Raw genomic sequence first — 16,341 nt, forward strand, 5'->3', positions numbered from 1 at the left:
GGTAAGCATAAAAGTGTTTTGTCATGTTTCATTTCTTCTATATATATATATATATATCTATATGTTATTTACACATATTGCTCTTGCAATGAATGACACTTCTTTTTCTTGAAAAAGATTTAAAACTAGACATGTAAAAAATTAGTATTATTTTACAACTTGAGCCTTCAAAGTCGGCAAATTTATAAAATGCCACTTGGTTCAGATGTCTTCTAAGACCTATCTTCACAAGACAGGTGTACTGACACAATGCCCTCCAATATAAAATGGTCTTTGGCTTGCTCTAGGAGGGAAACACTTTGTTTGCAATGTCTATGAGACCCACTTCCTTGAGAGCGATCTTCAAAGTCCCTGGGGTGGCACGTTCAGCTTCATTTTCCTGTAAAGAATAATCCAAAATGAATGGCACATGAATGAGAAAATCTGTAAGAACTGGCTGTCAAATAAACCATAGATGAACCAGTTAGATTAAGTGATTTGAAATTGAACCTGTCACTGGAATCTGATCAAAACTTTAATTTCTCAAAAAAAAAAAAAAAAAAAAAAAAAATGTTTCTACTGCAATAAAAGATTTGGTGAATTTGCCGTCATTATCTTCTGATACCTACATCAGACAAGAAAAAAATCACTTGGAATTCTTAAACATTACAACATTTTGTGAAGAAAAAGAGACTTACCATCCACAACGTAAGCATTTTCAAGGCCTGAGAAACTGTGTCTTCATTGTCGCTCTCTATGTAAGCAATGTCATCTTCGGGGAAGTTGAGCTCCACGGCCAGTCTCTTCCACTCCTGACTCAGCTCCTCAGCCACAGTGGCCACCTGATCTGCCGTGACCACCTCCACAGCCTCCTCTTTACCTGGGGCGAGACACCAGAAAATCATAATACACTGCAGATAAGTAATGCTTTTATTAATCATGGTTAGGATACATGTTTTTCTTTATTTTTTTTTCTGTCATCCATTCATTGCAACTTAAACAGCAAAATCTGCGACTTGCGTTTCCTGACAAAACCCACTACCATCCTTATAAGTTATAATGCAGGTGGTGCTCAATGCAGATGTATATTGTTTGTCTGAACAAGCTTCTCAGAAAGCACATAAATTCCCACTTTTCATGCCTAATTCAAGCCTGTTCTCAAGTATTAGTAAAAGCGCAACCTGAATTTTAACAAGTACCATTTTCATATTTTCAGCACAAATATGGCATCATTATTATCCCAGTTGCTAGGTCACCAGAACTGGTTTGACATCACGATTTACCAGTATTGTTGTTATGACACATATGGCCGGTATTGACAAACTTGTCAAGACTTCCAAGTATTGGTGTATATGACAATTGACCAGTATCAGAACTTACCAGTCTCTTCTGCCTTGTCCAGTTCTTCTTCTTGGTGTTCCTCTCTGATGTCCTCTTCTTCTTCCAGTTCAGTCTTGGGTTCTTCTTGCAGAGTACTCTAAAGAACATAATGCACAAATAAGGAGTACCAAAACTAGTGCAGGAGACTTCTTATAATTATCTACAGACTGGAAATCTGTGCCAGCTACATTTATAAAATATGTATATATCAACATTGGTTTCTGTGTTAACTAGAATATCATGTACATTAAGCCATATCTGAAAAGTATACCAAAAACAAAGCCATATCTGAAAAGTATACCAAAAACACAAGGAGTGACAAAGAGTGACAAAAATGGGAACTACAACTGGCATTTTGTTATCAATATACAAACAATGCTGACCGAGCTCAAAGTATTTACATTTATCTGTGTCTATACTCACAGGCATTTCCTTGGCAATCCTCATCACCATGGACTCCACAAACTTTGAGATTTTGAGAGCTCCTGGTTGCTGGTTAGTTTGAGCAAAGAAGTGAGGACTTCTTCTAGCCAGCAGGCGCAGAGAACGCCAACAGAAGTTGCTCTGGTTCACGAGTCTGGTAAAAAAATAAGTGCCCTCTGTATTAAAATACATCTTAACAAAAGAACAAAAGATCAGTGAAAGTGCATTGGTGTGATATGAAAAAGCCCATGCCTTACATCGCTTTGTTTCATGGACTGTAAAATGCTCCAACTTGAGTATTTTAAGCAGTGCTTTTATATTTTGAACTGAGATGAAAACACTGAGCACACATACTTGTACTGCTCCTCTATCTGTTGTTCTGGATCAGCCTGGAGTATTGCTTCCTCAAAAAAGTCTTCCAAAGATGGCAGGAAAATCCTGGAGCAAATCAATTGTAATGTCATCACTTTTCCCCCCTCAAAAATCTCTGTCAAATCAATGTACCACTAGACTGCTTTTCACACTACATTACAAAAAACCATAATAAAGAAAGCAAAAAAGTAAAACAATGCTTACCCGTTACACTGCCAAGGGTAAAATGTATTCAAAGTGAAGTTACGCTATCATGAAAACATCCATGCCCGCTAAAGGCAATATCTCAAAGTACCTTTTATCAGATTTACAAGCTTCCATATTGGAGGGGTAAATGTTCCACAGTCTGGTCAGCTCATCATTGCCCATCTTCACTACCTTCCCTCCTGTGGCCTTGATGTCCTCACCTAAACTCCTCTTCCGCACTCTGAAAATAGCAATTTGCCATTACAGAAAGTTAGGAATTTTTTGCCATTACAGATTTGTTCAGTACAATTTTTGTGGCAGTAAGAAATTGTCAATAATGGAAAAGTCTAAAACCACGACTAACACATCACTGAGAAACAGTATTAATGAGAGCTTAACCCAAAACTTTCTGATACAGGTAGATCTATGCTTGGAACTGGAAAATGTCCTGGAAATCTTATGCTTTTATTTCATGTGTAGAACTGCATGGTACATGAGACCACAGGGCATGCTCTGTCTTGTGATCTCATGAAATTCAACACAAAAAGTTATTTTCATAATAAGAGAATGACATATCATGGAACTGAAAAACTCATCTCATTCTCCTAAGAAAAGGCCATAAGTCGGTCAGACAAAAAAAACAAAAAAAAGGAAAGCTACAAAAACTTCAAAAGACATGAACAATTCAATTCAATGGAAGAGCATAGAATCACATTACATTTACCTCAAACTTTTCTGTTTTGCAGTGTTTTCTGTGGCCTCCCTGACATAGCTGGGGCATCCCTCATTCTTCCAGGCATTCCAGTTCTCTTCTCTGGCCAACAGATGCTTAACAGAATAAGGCAGATGAAAGAGATATAGTCAGCATGCATGTCAAGGATTACACTTATTAAGTACATAAACAGGAAAAAATATTTTAAAATTAAAAGTGAATCAGACAAGATGATATGACTTCCTACTTTTGCCACAAAAGTACAGGGATTAAAAAAGAGTACAGCTAGAAGTTGACTGAGCTTACCTCAAAATATTTAGCAAACTGGTCTCCATCTGGAGGCGTCTCCCTGAGAAGTTGAAGCACTTTATCTGTGGACTCCCTCACCCAGTTGGACTGCTCTTCTGATAGCACTTGGTTGGCACTGGAAAGATATTAGTATTCCCGTGCCATTTCTTATGTTACAGTCAGTCAGTCAGTCAAAAAAGAAAAAAGAAGGTCATGCTAATTGTAGGTCAGATTACCTTAAATGTACTCCAAAGACAAAGAAATAATATGGTAACTACACTAGAGATACAATGCTGAGAGGGTCTCATAAGAAAAAAGTTTCTCAGACATTAGACAAATGGAAAAACTTTCAATATTTGTACCTTTTGAATTTGACTGTTGAATTCAGATACTGGAATAGGATGAGAAACTGTACAAGGACATATCTTCTGAAGTTACCGTCACTCATCTGGAGGTCTAGAAGCTAAGATGAAAAATAATGAAAAATTACAACACTGTAGAAATTATCAATTTGTAAGATCTGGTTTTAGCAACAATTCATGATGATAGGTTTGCACTTGTAAGAATTATGAGTATGTGATTGCTGATTAGTCTTTAAGTTAGTAGTTAACAATAACCAAGGGATGATTTAGAGTAATGCATCATATATATATATCATCATCCAAGAAAATAAGATATACTTTATTTCATACTTATGCATCAGGTAGAACTGATGAAAATCTACAATTAACATAGACAAGATAGCACACTGACAGCACTACATATATTTGACTCTACTAAAACCACTTCACACTGAGTTGCAATATACAGATCATTCAGCTTTCTCATGTATTACTAAGCAATAAGCAATGTAAGACATTTTATACATAAATAAAAAAGTTTTTTCTCTGTTTCCAAATGTATAACTCAATAGGCATTCCCTACCTTTTCATTGGTCAGATACTTGGCAAAGTACTCGTGTGTGCCTGACTGCTTGGGTTGTTCTAAATTCTTCCTACTGGATTTTATGTCATCGAGTTTATTACTTGTGAAAACTTTAAGTACTTCATCTGCATTCTAAAATAGAGAAATTCTATTCAGTGTGTTGACGGGATCAAATTCAAATATTTACAAATCATTCAACATTGTCTTAAATGGGCATTAGTGATGTCCTGATAGAAAACCTACAAGAATCCATGTGAGGCAGGCTAGGCTTTTAGTAATAAGACTGAAATGTTATGCTTTGTGAATGTTACAAGATTAAAGTGATTTCCATGTCCACTTACCACTACAAACTGTTTCCAAGCTATCTTCTCATAGCACTGCTGTGGATTTCTGAAGTTGTCCTGAAGAGACCAGAACCGCCTGTACAAATTGTAGTCTATGGGAATGGAGCTGGAATTGTCAGAATAACACATAGCATTTACCTTTAATATAGATAGTTCTATTTTACAGACATAAAAAACAGGCATTTTTTTTATAATTTTCAATATCATTAACCATAATTAAGTTATCTTGATCCAAGTGTAAAAGGTAATATTCATGAGTAAAAATAAAAATTAAAAATAGTAGATAATCACAAAATACAAAAAAGCATGCCTAGGTTATTCTAGCAAAAAAATTTTAAACTTAATTATAACTTAATTCTAATTTGTCTGAGAGACATAAGATATTTTATTCTCTCCCCTCAAATGCCATCATTTGATTTAGCAAAATTTTAATTTTGATCAAAATTATCCATTCAATGTTATCCTGGAGTGAGAGCTTGTTTTATCACCTTGATAAAGTATCTTCCATTTCTCCTTCTTCAATCTCCATGCTATCATCTTTTTCTCCATCTGTTTCCGACTAGTGAAGGTACAAAATGACAACAGTCTGAATAGAATTTTTCACATGACAGATTTCTACATTCTCAACTTGGTTTAATCAATTGAAAGCATCAACTGCTCTTGTAGGGTTAAACTAATATTTATATGAAATAACTTTAGTGATGTAACATGACATGAACATATAGAAATACAAAAGCCAATGCACCATTAGCAGATAATTTAAAAAACTGTTTAAAAAAAAAGAATAATAAATTAAGGCACAAACATTTCAATATTATAGTGAATTCACATAGCAATAAATCAATAGCAGCTGTAAAAAGACTCACAGATTTCCTGACAAAATCTTCTGCACTAGAGCTAAATGTTGTGACATTATCTAAATTGAACTGGGATGTTAGATTGACCCCTGTAAAAGAATATTTCAAAATTCTAAAGGACACATAAAGAAACAGTAGAAAAACCAGTGAAACAAATGTGAAGCAGCAGTAATGTTCTGCAAATAAACCTTTCTATGGTGCAGTAACGCTGTATATGAGAAAAGTATCTTGTTACACATGGTTTTTAATTTTAAGTCTAGATAGTGACATGACCTCTTTCATTATATAATAATTTTCAGAGATAATCAAGGGTCATGCTGAGTGCAAAATCACTGCACCTGATTTCTCTTCCAGTGGGAATAGCCTGGCCAGGAACAGCTGTATTCTACCACAGAACACTGTATCAAGGGACTTAGACAACCTCCTCAGCAGATCTGAAACAAGATTCCATGTATTCCATCTTCATGTATTATGAACTAAAGCAAATATAAGACTAAAGCAAATATAAGGTGTTAAAAAAAGCATATATATTTCATTTAACAGTGATTGAAGTTAATCTAAAATATAACCTAAAGTGAATTCAGTGATGTTTGAGTATCATTCAATTAATGTAGTGTGTAGCTCCATAAAGAATCTCACCAGACATGCAAATCAGTCAATTACATCGTGATTGGGTAATAACAGTAATTAAGTTGTTCACTGAAGAACTTATACAATGCAACAGTGAAGCTCTTTCTAATGAATTCATCAGTCTCCACATCATTTAACAAATAATGTCTAGACACAACTGTGGTTTACCATTGCACATTCGCAGCAGGTAGTTTTTTCCAGCTGAATAAAAGATGTCCTGAAATTAAAAAAAAAAAAGAACTTAAAATTTAATGTTGTCTACATTCAAGCAACTTGGTTTCAAATATGTAACATACATACAAAGTTAATTCCATTAAAATGCAGCAAGATTACTTTGCAGTTGACAAATAAACGGCTACAATCTGTACCAATGCTAAAGCAAGCCTAATCTGTGCAGAAGTCACAAGTTTTATAGTCATGATAGAAGTTCAACATTTTAACCCCGAAACAGATACTTAAATTGCCTTTAAGAAAATATAAAAGCAGTCATTTTTATCCTTTGTTTCAAAATAGACTCCTCAAGTTTTTACAAACAGTAAGGCCTAAGTCTACTCACCGACTTCCATGTGGCTACACCATCTTCCACAAACTTGAAGAGTGAGCTGCATTTCTCTAGCTCCAAGCCATCAAACGTGTCTTGCAACAAAAGGAATGGTGTGGAGTGGGAACCTAATTCTGAAATTCAACAGATAATCATGAACCCATTGGAAATTTATAGGAGTAAAATGGCACCTTAGCAAAAACATCAGATTTATAAATCGGCTGAAAATTTCATTTTAAAATTGAAGTTTGAATTGCAAACCATTAAATCAAGTGTAGAAAAAACTAGTGGTAATAGAAGTTAACAGAACATGATAATACTGATATCTGACTATCTGTTACAAAACAAACCATATATGACAATACAAAGAAAATTACTAAACGAAGATGTACCGTTTTGCACATTTTATAATCAACTTGAAAAAGCTTTCCTTACTCTGCACATAAATATTATGACTAATAAATAACACTGCACAACTGTCTTTTTATTAAAGATACAAAAAAAAATGAAAGAAAACCATACAAATCTATGCCACCCACCTTGTCTGACTGCCTCTACAGCTAAATTTATGAGTGATGTAAGTATGCTGATATCACCTCCTGACTGCTGAAAATAATTTACATAGAACGTTAGTTTTTTCCCTCTCATGTTCACGTATTAATTAAATACACATCCATGTTTGTACCAAGAATAAGACTAACTTAATAGGTTATCAAAATTAACATGAAGTAAAAAATACTCTTGGGACATGACTCATTCTGACACTCACCACTTGTTTGTGAACTGCATCTCTGAAGGCTTGGTCAAGGGCTAGCTTTCTTTCTGATTCACTAGAAGAAATTACAATTAAAACCAACTGTCTAATTAAAACAAAGCATTGCATTGGCCGTAGCCTGGTATTAACGTAATGTGATTTCTGCCCAGTGCTCTGAATGTCAAAGTGGCTAAACATTGGCCAAAGGCAAATCTATACTTCCACTTTTCTTCACTTGTATATAAATATGCAACATTAATAACTACATAACACAAAATAGCATGTATGCGTCAACTTGTAAAACACAATTCACTATCCAACAGATGCAGTCAGAGAGATTACAATTTCTTACCTGCCCGGCAAAGTTTGGAACTCATCTCGTAAACCATTCAAGTCTGTGCTGTTGTGATGTTTCTCAATGAATTTCTGGGTAAAAATAAAAATAACATTTCTTAATAAAACAAGGCAATGTTGACATGTGTTTTTCTTAATTCCATTTGCTTATTGTACGTGGGCAGAATTTTACTAAACAGCTATGTATAATATATGTGCTGTTTGAAGAAATGAAAGATATCTATCTGTGAAGCATATTTATTTTGCGTACGCTACTGACGCCGTAATGGTGTGTTAATTTGTTATGGAGCTTGTCTGCTACACCGTCGGCGGCAGATTTCAGCCGGCAAGTTCCAAACTGAGTGACCTGATCGGTTTGAAATAACCAGTGACTAGGAAGGCTAATTACCTGGTTGAGTGAAATTCCACTGAGAAACACACTTGAGGATTTCTCTGAACTGTATTATTATTATTATTATTATTATTATTATTATGCATTGGATCAAAAAAGGCAGTGGTGAAAAGTGAAGTTGTAACTTGAAAGCGATGTGAAGTAATAATAGACTAGTAGTTTATAAACACCTTCGTACATTCAGCAACATAGTTCTTTTATTCTACATAATTTTATGTTCACCCGTGTAATAGCAGCCACTCTTGCTTTCACAATGAATACTCTGAACTTACTAGACACGTTTGTCTTTGCTTCTCAAAATCGGAGCCGCTTGCTGTGGAGGCTGCCATCTTTACTAAACAACAATCAATGACGAATTGCACATTTTACAAGGTGTACACAGGAAGTGACGTTTTTAACATGACATGTGGACAGTTTCAGTAGCAAATCCCTTGCCAAAGGACTTAATGATTAAAAATATGTGCTTTTTTCCTTTTAAAGTTCTTTAAACAGGTAATGTTATCCAATTTTGGTATGTATTTAATACCAGTCCTTAGGTTTTATTCCATACCCCAAAGAAATACAGACACCTGTGCCTCGTTCGACTTTTTTCATTTCAATGTCTGACTTTGGAAATGAACATGATAAGTTTTTGACGTTGCTACATTGTCAGTGAAAAAATTGTACAAATAGTACATGGTTGATTGGTCATTACCTCTGAACTTTTAAAGATGTTAATGTCAACACTATTTAACCCTGCACGTCTACCCACAGGTACCCAGCAGCACTGCTGTTTACTTTTTATCATACATGTACATATATATACATTATTTATATTTAATGTACAGTTGACGTTTACTGTCTGTATAAGTAACTACTCTGTAGTATTAAAATGAGAAATCAATGAATTAATAATGTTGACAGCTGAGCTTACATGTTTCATTCTAGCATAGAGAAGTGATGTTGAATTCTGATGGTAGTAAACCTTCCTATGGGTTTTACAAGACGCCAGTTCGTCGATCATCTAACATGTTAAATCAAGGAGATCATACAAGCACAGTACTGATTGATCATTCTCATAGGGAACATAGGAATAGAAAGGAAGACGAATCAAAGGACAATATTTCTATTCTTTGCTTTGATTTAACACATGTATCCCCAGCTGTGCAATTTTTCATTTTGACTTTTGGAATCTTTTTCTTTTATCTGTTGTATGGTTATGTCCAGGTAAGTGAAAACATTTTCAATAGGATATACTGTATATCAAGGAATTTTACATGGTTCCATATGTTGGATTAAGTAGCAGTAAATATTATCATGAAGTTCATGAATTTACCCTGTATATTGATTTGTTTTTAAATCTTAAATCTTTGAAATCGGCTTTGTTTACATACACCCTTGCAGTGCATGATAAATTAGACACCTAACTCTTGTATACGGTATTCAGGAATTGATATTCAGACTTGAGGGCTTTCGTCCCTATGGCTGGTACCTAACATTAGTACAGTTTGGATGCTACTCACTGTTTGGTTTAGTTGAATTGTATATGAAAGCTGACAGACAACGGAGGTAAGTTTGTTTAGATTAATTTGTTGAGCTTGGATACTACTTTATGATTTTATTTCAAATTAAATTAATGACGCTAGTCTTGTTTGATGGAAAAAATCTTACTTCCTTAAAATTTATTTTTGCACTGGAGGTGTCCTGTCTACCTTTCTGTACATATACTCTAAAAATATGAGCTTTAATAGAAAGACTTTTGTGCATTTATGATGGAATTTTTAAATAATTTTTGCAGTAAAGAGTTTGATTACAAAAATGTGACAGTGCACTTGCTCTCCTTCATTTTCTGTCAAAAGTCTGTAACCGCTATAATTTCTATAATGCATTAATTCATATTTTATATTTTCCTGAACATCTTATTTTATACTGTAGGATTCCCCTTCCAACATATGGTTTCTTGGCCTTCTTAACAGTAGCCACCATGGGTTTGTCAAATTCCTCTTTAGGATACCTTAACTATCCGACCCAAGTTATATTTAAATGCTGCAAACTAATACCAGTTTTAGTAGGAGGTATTATAATTCAAGGTGAGGAAGGTGGCATATACACTTGGTTTGTGATGATCTCATTCGTTGTAAGGGAATTTGGAAATTGGGTAACTACTATTTATCCCCATATTTCTGTGACAAAAATCAGGGAATGTTATCCCATCTGTCCATGCATAACTATGTTTGTAATTTCCTAGACCATAAGAAAAAAGAAATTGAAACTCTGGGTATTGATAGACATTCAATGTGATTTGTTTATATACATATATATATATATATATATATATATATTCAGGATTGCAGCCTGCTTTTCCAAATCTGTGAAGTTAAGCATGCTCTTTCCTGATAATTTTTATATGTGTTTAATGTTACATTTTCCAAAATATATGAATATAAAGCAAAATGCAATGCATAATCTAAGCGGAAAGTGGGTTCACAAGATCAGCGCCATGTATGATGTTGAAATTTTGATGCCCATGTCCCAATTTTTGTTACTCAGTATCGTGGACGTATAGATTTTTCTTTGCATGTGAAGTTTGTAAATGAAATGATGTGGTAAGATCAGCCTTTTTTATTCGTCTTTTTAATCTGCATATTTTAAGATACAGCGAAAGAAAAATGTCCAATTTCAGGCAAAAAATATGGTGTGATAGATGTTAGTGCATGTCTCAGTATGAGCATTGGGTTAATCCTTTTTACTCTGGCAGACAGCACAGTTTCTCCTAATTTTAATTCTTATGGTAAGTATGATGATGTAGATTTTTTCAAATTGCTTTATAGATAAAATTATTCATGAAAGAATGTTTATTATGATTTGATAAGGTATTCTATATTACTGCCACAATATGCTTATTAAATCATTTCAAGTTTGGTGTTAAATGGTTAAAAAAGTATGGTTAATGATAAATGAAACTTAATTTTTAGATACATGTTACAATTTATCAGCTGACCTGTGTTTATGCTAGCATGTAAACATTTTGATATGTTTTTCCCTACATTATTTGTCACTTACTTATTTATTTTCTTAGAAAGATGGTCCAAAGATTCCTTGTTGGAACTATATAATTCTAATAATTTGGTTAAGACCAAAAACATTTGTCAGCTTTAGCATGGCCAGTACTGCTTTGAGGGTGGAAATCTGTCTCATACATGAATGAAAAATGGTTCATGCTGCTGTCAATGACTTATTTTTTTCAGGTATTTTATTGATCTCACTTGCTCTTTGTGCTGATGCTGTGATAGGAAATGTGCAAGAAAAAACAATGAAAGAATTCAAGAGCACCAATTCAGAAATGGTAATGTGCATGTTACGAGGGGTTTCAACTGAAGCCAAATAGAAAAGAATTACTTTGTATGGTTGTAAATATAGCATGCAGACAAATGGCATTGTTTGAGTCAATGCAGTTATTTGTGTTGTTTCTAGCTCTTCAATTCTTATGAATATCAATTAGAGGTAAAGAAAATGAAATTAAAAATCAACTGTTTTCAATATCATAATGATTCGTTTTACTGTTAAAATCCTTACTTAATTTTTTAAGATTGAAAAATGTTTGAATTCCATTTTAGGTATTATACTCATACTCTATTGGGTTTGTGTACATCTTATTTGGACTTGTTATCAGTGGACAGCTTTTTCCTGCATTTAATTTTTGTTTACAAGTAAGTTCTTTGTAATATCTTTTCTCTGTAGTTTAACCGATCTTTTCCAAATAATATTTAAGTCATAAAGACCTAATACAGAGATTTTGTGCCTTCAGTGGGGCTGGCACTTACAAATGTTTTACGTGCCTTATTATCATTGAAACCTTTTTTCTAATGTGTAAATGTCAGCATCAAAGCATACTCATGCCCTGTGTATAGTGTACAGTAGTTTGACTGGTTCACTTGTGTATCAGCTGACTTTTCATACTTCAACTGATGCATGACAGATCAGTTGATCTAGGAGCAATGGATCAGGAGGCCAGATGAAGGAGTCAATCTCTCAGTGTATCTGATCACCTGGAACAACCCAGACATCAAATTGAACAGGAGCAGCAGGGGTCTCACTGGTGCAAGAGGCGGGCAGAAGACAACAGCACATACACTTCAACCTGTCATGTGTCAGTTGTGTCCATGTTGCCTGACAGCCAGGCAAAACTGTCCACCCCCACATACACAGTGTAGATTTGCATCAATAGAACTATTAATGTTGTCATTTTAATAGTGTTTTACCTTCACAGTCTCTGTACTTGTTTCAGTGAATGCCAGTTTAATCATATTTCCTTATTCCATATAGTATCCAGTGGAAACCTATGGTTATGGTGCAGTCTTCTCCCTGACTGGCTATCTGGGTGTGAACATAGTACTGACCATGGTCAAGACATTTGGGGCTCTCATAGCTGTGACAGGTGAGTTAGCTATCACAACACACTTCACTGGTTAAACTAATTAGAAATTCTGGAGAAAAAATTTTTGTTAAGTGTGTTTTGCTACTTGATTTCATGTTCTTGATGTTGTAAAGACCAACACAAGAGGTGTGCATCTTGTAATGAGTATATTTTAATGTAATGGAATGTAATGTAGTATAATATAATATGTTTAGCTACATTTTCAGAAATGTTTATATAAAATAGTAGTTTCTGTTCAATCAGTGTGCCAATTGCATTACTGCCATAATTCAGGGAAGCCATTGTTGAATTGTGTTAGTGGTCATTCACAGCACATTTCAAGCAATCTTCAATCTAAATAGATGCGACTTTGCAGTGTCTGTAAGCCTACTATTGAAAAAAGGGATTTCAAATTTTATCTGAGACTATGTTTTTTAAATGTATTTTGTTTTAATATTGCTAGAGAAAAATGAAAACAGTTTGTATTGAGGCCATTCATTTATGATTAAATGCTTTTTTCTCAGTGACCACATGTAGAAAAGCCTTGACCATAGTGCTTTCTTTCATTTTCTTTGCCAAGCCATTTACTTTCCAGTGAGTAGAAATCATTTTTATTTTCATCAGTCAGTGTTTTTAAGAACGGAAGAAGCTAAACCAGACCTGTAATGGACTAATTAATGTTACAAAACATTAGTATATGTTAAAACCCAGAGTGGGTCTGGAAATTTTAAATTCCATTTGATGCATTCAAGAGAAAATTATTCTGAATGGTGTCTATAAAAGAGCATCGTTTTTTTGTGAAAATACCTTATAATAAATGCTTCGCTACATGTGCAAATTCCATAAAATATCTAAAATAATTACTGCAACTTATAAGTAATGGCTTTTCTTTTAGATAGATATTGAAATTTCATCCAGTTTGATTACTTTCAGATATTTGTGGGCAGGTCTGATTGTTTTACTGGGGATTTACCTGAACATATACAGCAAGAACAAAACCAAGTGGGATCCAGTCATCAGAGAATATCTTACAAGACTGAACCCATGCAGAAAACGTGATATTCAGCTGAACAATATGGAAAATATTGTTTAATTTACCATTGAGGCCACAATAAGAACTAGTCACAATTGTACTTTGACTAAAATTTTGCTTAACATCAAAAGGTAGCTAGGGGGATTGTGTCTCTTGGAATATTTTTGGATTGGTTTTATGTTATAGTCTGTATACATTGCAAGCTTTACTCTTTACAAAGATTCTGAATTCACTAATTTATTTTGCACAAAAGAAGATAAGGTGCTATGCATTGGAAATTGGTGCAAAAAAATTATGAAACAAAAGGTATCTTAGTATTAGTTGTGGGTTTCTAGTTCTAGCACACCATTATTATTTTTTTAAATTTAAACTCATTTTTAAAAACATTTTTATGGACAAATACACCTGCATCTGTCATTCCCATTTCATTTAGTACTCGAAAATGTCATTAAAGAAAAAATGAGTTACTCATTATTCTCACACTTACAAGAATGACTCATACGACTAAATATACGGTTCCAATTTTAAAACAAGCCTGTTTGGGTTTTTTTTTTTAATTTACGATGTTTGTTTCTTTTTTTTTTTTCATAAATTGGCATCTAGGTATGACTTTGGATTAGCGTGGATTTGGTGCTCAGTCCTTGTTACATTTTCTTTATGTCTGCAGTAAAATAAGTATGTGATTAAACATTGATGGTGATTATACTGTGAAGCATTCTGTAATATTGCATTAAAATTGACAAAAAACGTCCACTGCCATCGTTTAATTTTGTTCGCCTTTTTTAGAATGTTTTCGTGCAGCTCCTCTCACTTTTGTCATTTTTGTCTGTCCATTTGTCAGCTTTGCTGCCTTGTTTTATTTGCTCCAATCCAGTGGATGTTTACATACATTAATTTTGTTTTATTTGGTGTAAAATCCAATATTTGAGTAGGGTTTTATTATGGTTACTGAAACGGTTTTTGAGACATGCACAGGCATTTACGTCAGACTGAAAAAAGAAAAATCAATCCCATGAGCGATTCTCAGCTTCGTCATTTATACCTAATGTGGTTGTTTTTATTATAGAAAATGAGGGTTTTTATAAATTGTGATAAAGTATATTTATTTATTATGGTTATTTATACTGTATTTATGAGCATCATAACGGCTCTTTGAAGCCTTGGTGTCATTAAAGGGAAATAAATATGGTGGTGATCGAGGCATGTCATTTTCCTTAGTTTTTTCAAGTGCAACAATAGAAATTTCCAGTCGGCTGCACTTTAGCATGTTATATACTAAAAGAATATGTTTGTGGTAGATCTCGGGTGGCCGTTATTTCGAGTCTTCAGTCCTACGGAAACAACAGAAGCCGTGTCTTTTATCGCTTGTGTTCACTCTTACACCAGGGCCGTAGCCTGAGCAAACTGCCAGGGGGGGCAGTAACAGGGATGCTAGTCTTCCGGTTTTTACCGGAATTCCGGTTTTTTGCGTCCAGTTATAAAATTTTCTGGTACTATATTTTGTTCCGGAATTCTCGTTTTTAACGTGGTCGCGGACTGGACGAACGATGCGTCAGAGGAACGTCGCATTTCAACCATTGCGACAGAGCTGCGTTTCAACACAATATCTAGTCACAACCGTAGCACGTGATTTATTTATGGCGCTTGATTGGTTGGAAATGTAGGCTTTAATGTCGGCACCCATGTGGAAAATTTTGACACCGCGTGCGCGGAATTTTGAACTAAACCAAACTAAATGGATTTCGCGGAGAGGGGAACAGACGATATTAGAAACATCGACATTACTGTCAAAAATAGATTTAGTTGGAGTTTTAGAAATTTTGATTAATGAGACTGCAGTTGGAGCCCCATTGTTGCTTGGGCATTACCACGAAAGCCATTACCAATCTTTGAAAATGATAAATGAAAGGGATTAACATTTAGTGACTATCATTATCATGCTGGTGATTATCAAGCTTACGTGAGGGATCATTACTGTCTACTATGGGTGGTAGGTGTTTATGTACTGATGGCACTTCCATCTTGTCAATGTCAAGATTATCCTTGGAAACAACTGTTGAAAATTACCACGAAGTTGTGATGACATATATTGCAATATATTTATTAAATAAAATTTGAAATATAGTAATTGTTTCATAATCAATTTGTACCCCCCCCCCCCCCGGTCTTTGCCAAAAAAAAGTTCAGGTTTTCTTTCTGGACCCCACTAGCATCCCTGCAGTAAGCGGACACGAGGGGGCGAAGCCACCAAGGGGGGGGGGTGTGGGTGGGGGTGTCCCCCTCCCACGGTGTGGAAAAATTTTAAAAACTGTATGTATAATACTGCATTCTGGTGCATTTTAACTGTTATTTATTGCTCAATCAGAAGTCAGAAATTGCGATTATTTCTTTGCACCTCAAATCCCAGGGGGGGCAGCTGCCCCCCCGGAGGCTACGGCCCTGTACACTTGGAACACCTCTTTATCGCTCAAACCAAGGAGTTATAACTCCTTGCTCAAACTCAAAATAATTCGTACACGATTTTATAATTTGTATTTGAAACAGAAAGACTACGACGAGGATTTGTCATTTTCTTTTTTGTCTTCCATCAGGCACAGTGTGCCAAGAGAGAATTTCTGTATGAAGCACTGTCGTCAAATTAGGTGTTTTTCAATGGTGGCAACACAACTTTTGATACAATGTTAAAGACCGATAATAGATACCAACATACCGAAATCTATTTTTTGCCTGAAAATCTCTGTAAAAAGAGTTATTATACATACACAAACACCACTTAC

At 34.6% G+C, this 16,341-nt stretch overlaps 2 protein-coding genes across 3 annotated transcripts; one reads left to right on the forward strand and one right to left on the reverse strand.

The window, feature by feature from the left end:
- Window positions 1-13: 13 nt before the first annotated feature.
- LOC106171155 (THO complex subunit 1) lies at window positions 14-8,545 on the reverse strand. 2 transcript variants are annotated; one of them, XM_087000041.1, is made up of 20 exons: window positions 8,408-8,545; window positions 7,743-7,816; window positions 7,406-7,466; window positions 7,176-7,239; window positions 6,652-6,770; window positions 6,264-6,312; window positions 5,804-5,899; window positions 5,475-5,554; window positions 5,097-5,167; window positions 4,606-4,714; window positions 4,265-4,396; window positions 3,703-3,803; window positions 3,359-3,476; window positions 3,065-3,168; window positions 2,450-2,581; window positions 2,137-2,220; window positions 1,783-1,936; window positions 1,360-1,456; window positions 678-859; window positions 14-379 (listed from the first exon to the last, which is right to left on the reverse strand). In XM_087000041.1, the coding sequence occupies exons 1-20, from the start codon at window positions 8,462-8,464 to the stop codon at window positions 284-286; spliced, it is 1,980 nt and encodes a 659-aa protein (XP_086856167.1). In that variant the 5' UTR covers window positions 8,465-8,545; the 3' UTR covers window positions 14-283. The 2 variants fall into 2 exon arrangements, with proteins under 2 accessions (XP_086856167.1, XP_013406771.2); XM_013551317.2 differs by having other exon boundaries at window positions 7,176-7,242.
- LOC106150909 (adenosine 3'-phospho 5'-phosphosulfate transporter 2) lies at window positions 8,467-14,763 on the forward strand. The gene is made up of 10 exons (XM_013523933.2): window positions 8,467-8,627; window positions 9,063-9,341; window positions 9,562-9,683; window positions 10,050-10,204; window positions 10,798-10,905; window positions 11,363-11,460; window positions 11,732-11,824; window positions 12,441-12,552; window positions 13,056-13,125; window positions 13,465-14,763. The coding sequence occupies exons 2-10, from the start codon at window positions 9,075-9,077 to the stop codon at window positions 13,622-13,624; spliced, it is 1,185 nt and encodes a 394-aa protein (XP_013379387.2). The 5' UTR covers window positions 8,467-8,627; window positions 9,063-9,074; the 3' UTR covers window positions 13,625-14,763.
- Window positions 14,764-16,341: the final 1,578 nt, after the last annotated feature.

Source organism: Lingula anatina, chromosome 1, assembly GCF_051362555.1.
Source record: "Lingula anatina isolate TDL-2025a chromosome 1, LinAna3.0, whole genome shotgun sequence".
NCBI lineage: Eukaryota > Metazoa > Brachiopoda > Lingulata > Lingulida > Lingulidae > Lingula > Lingula anatina.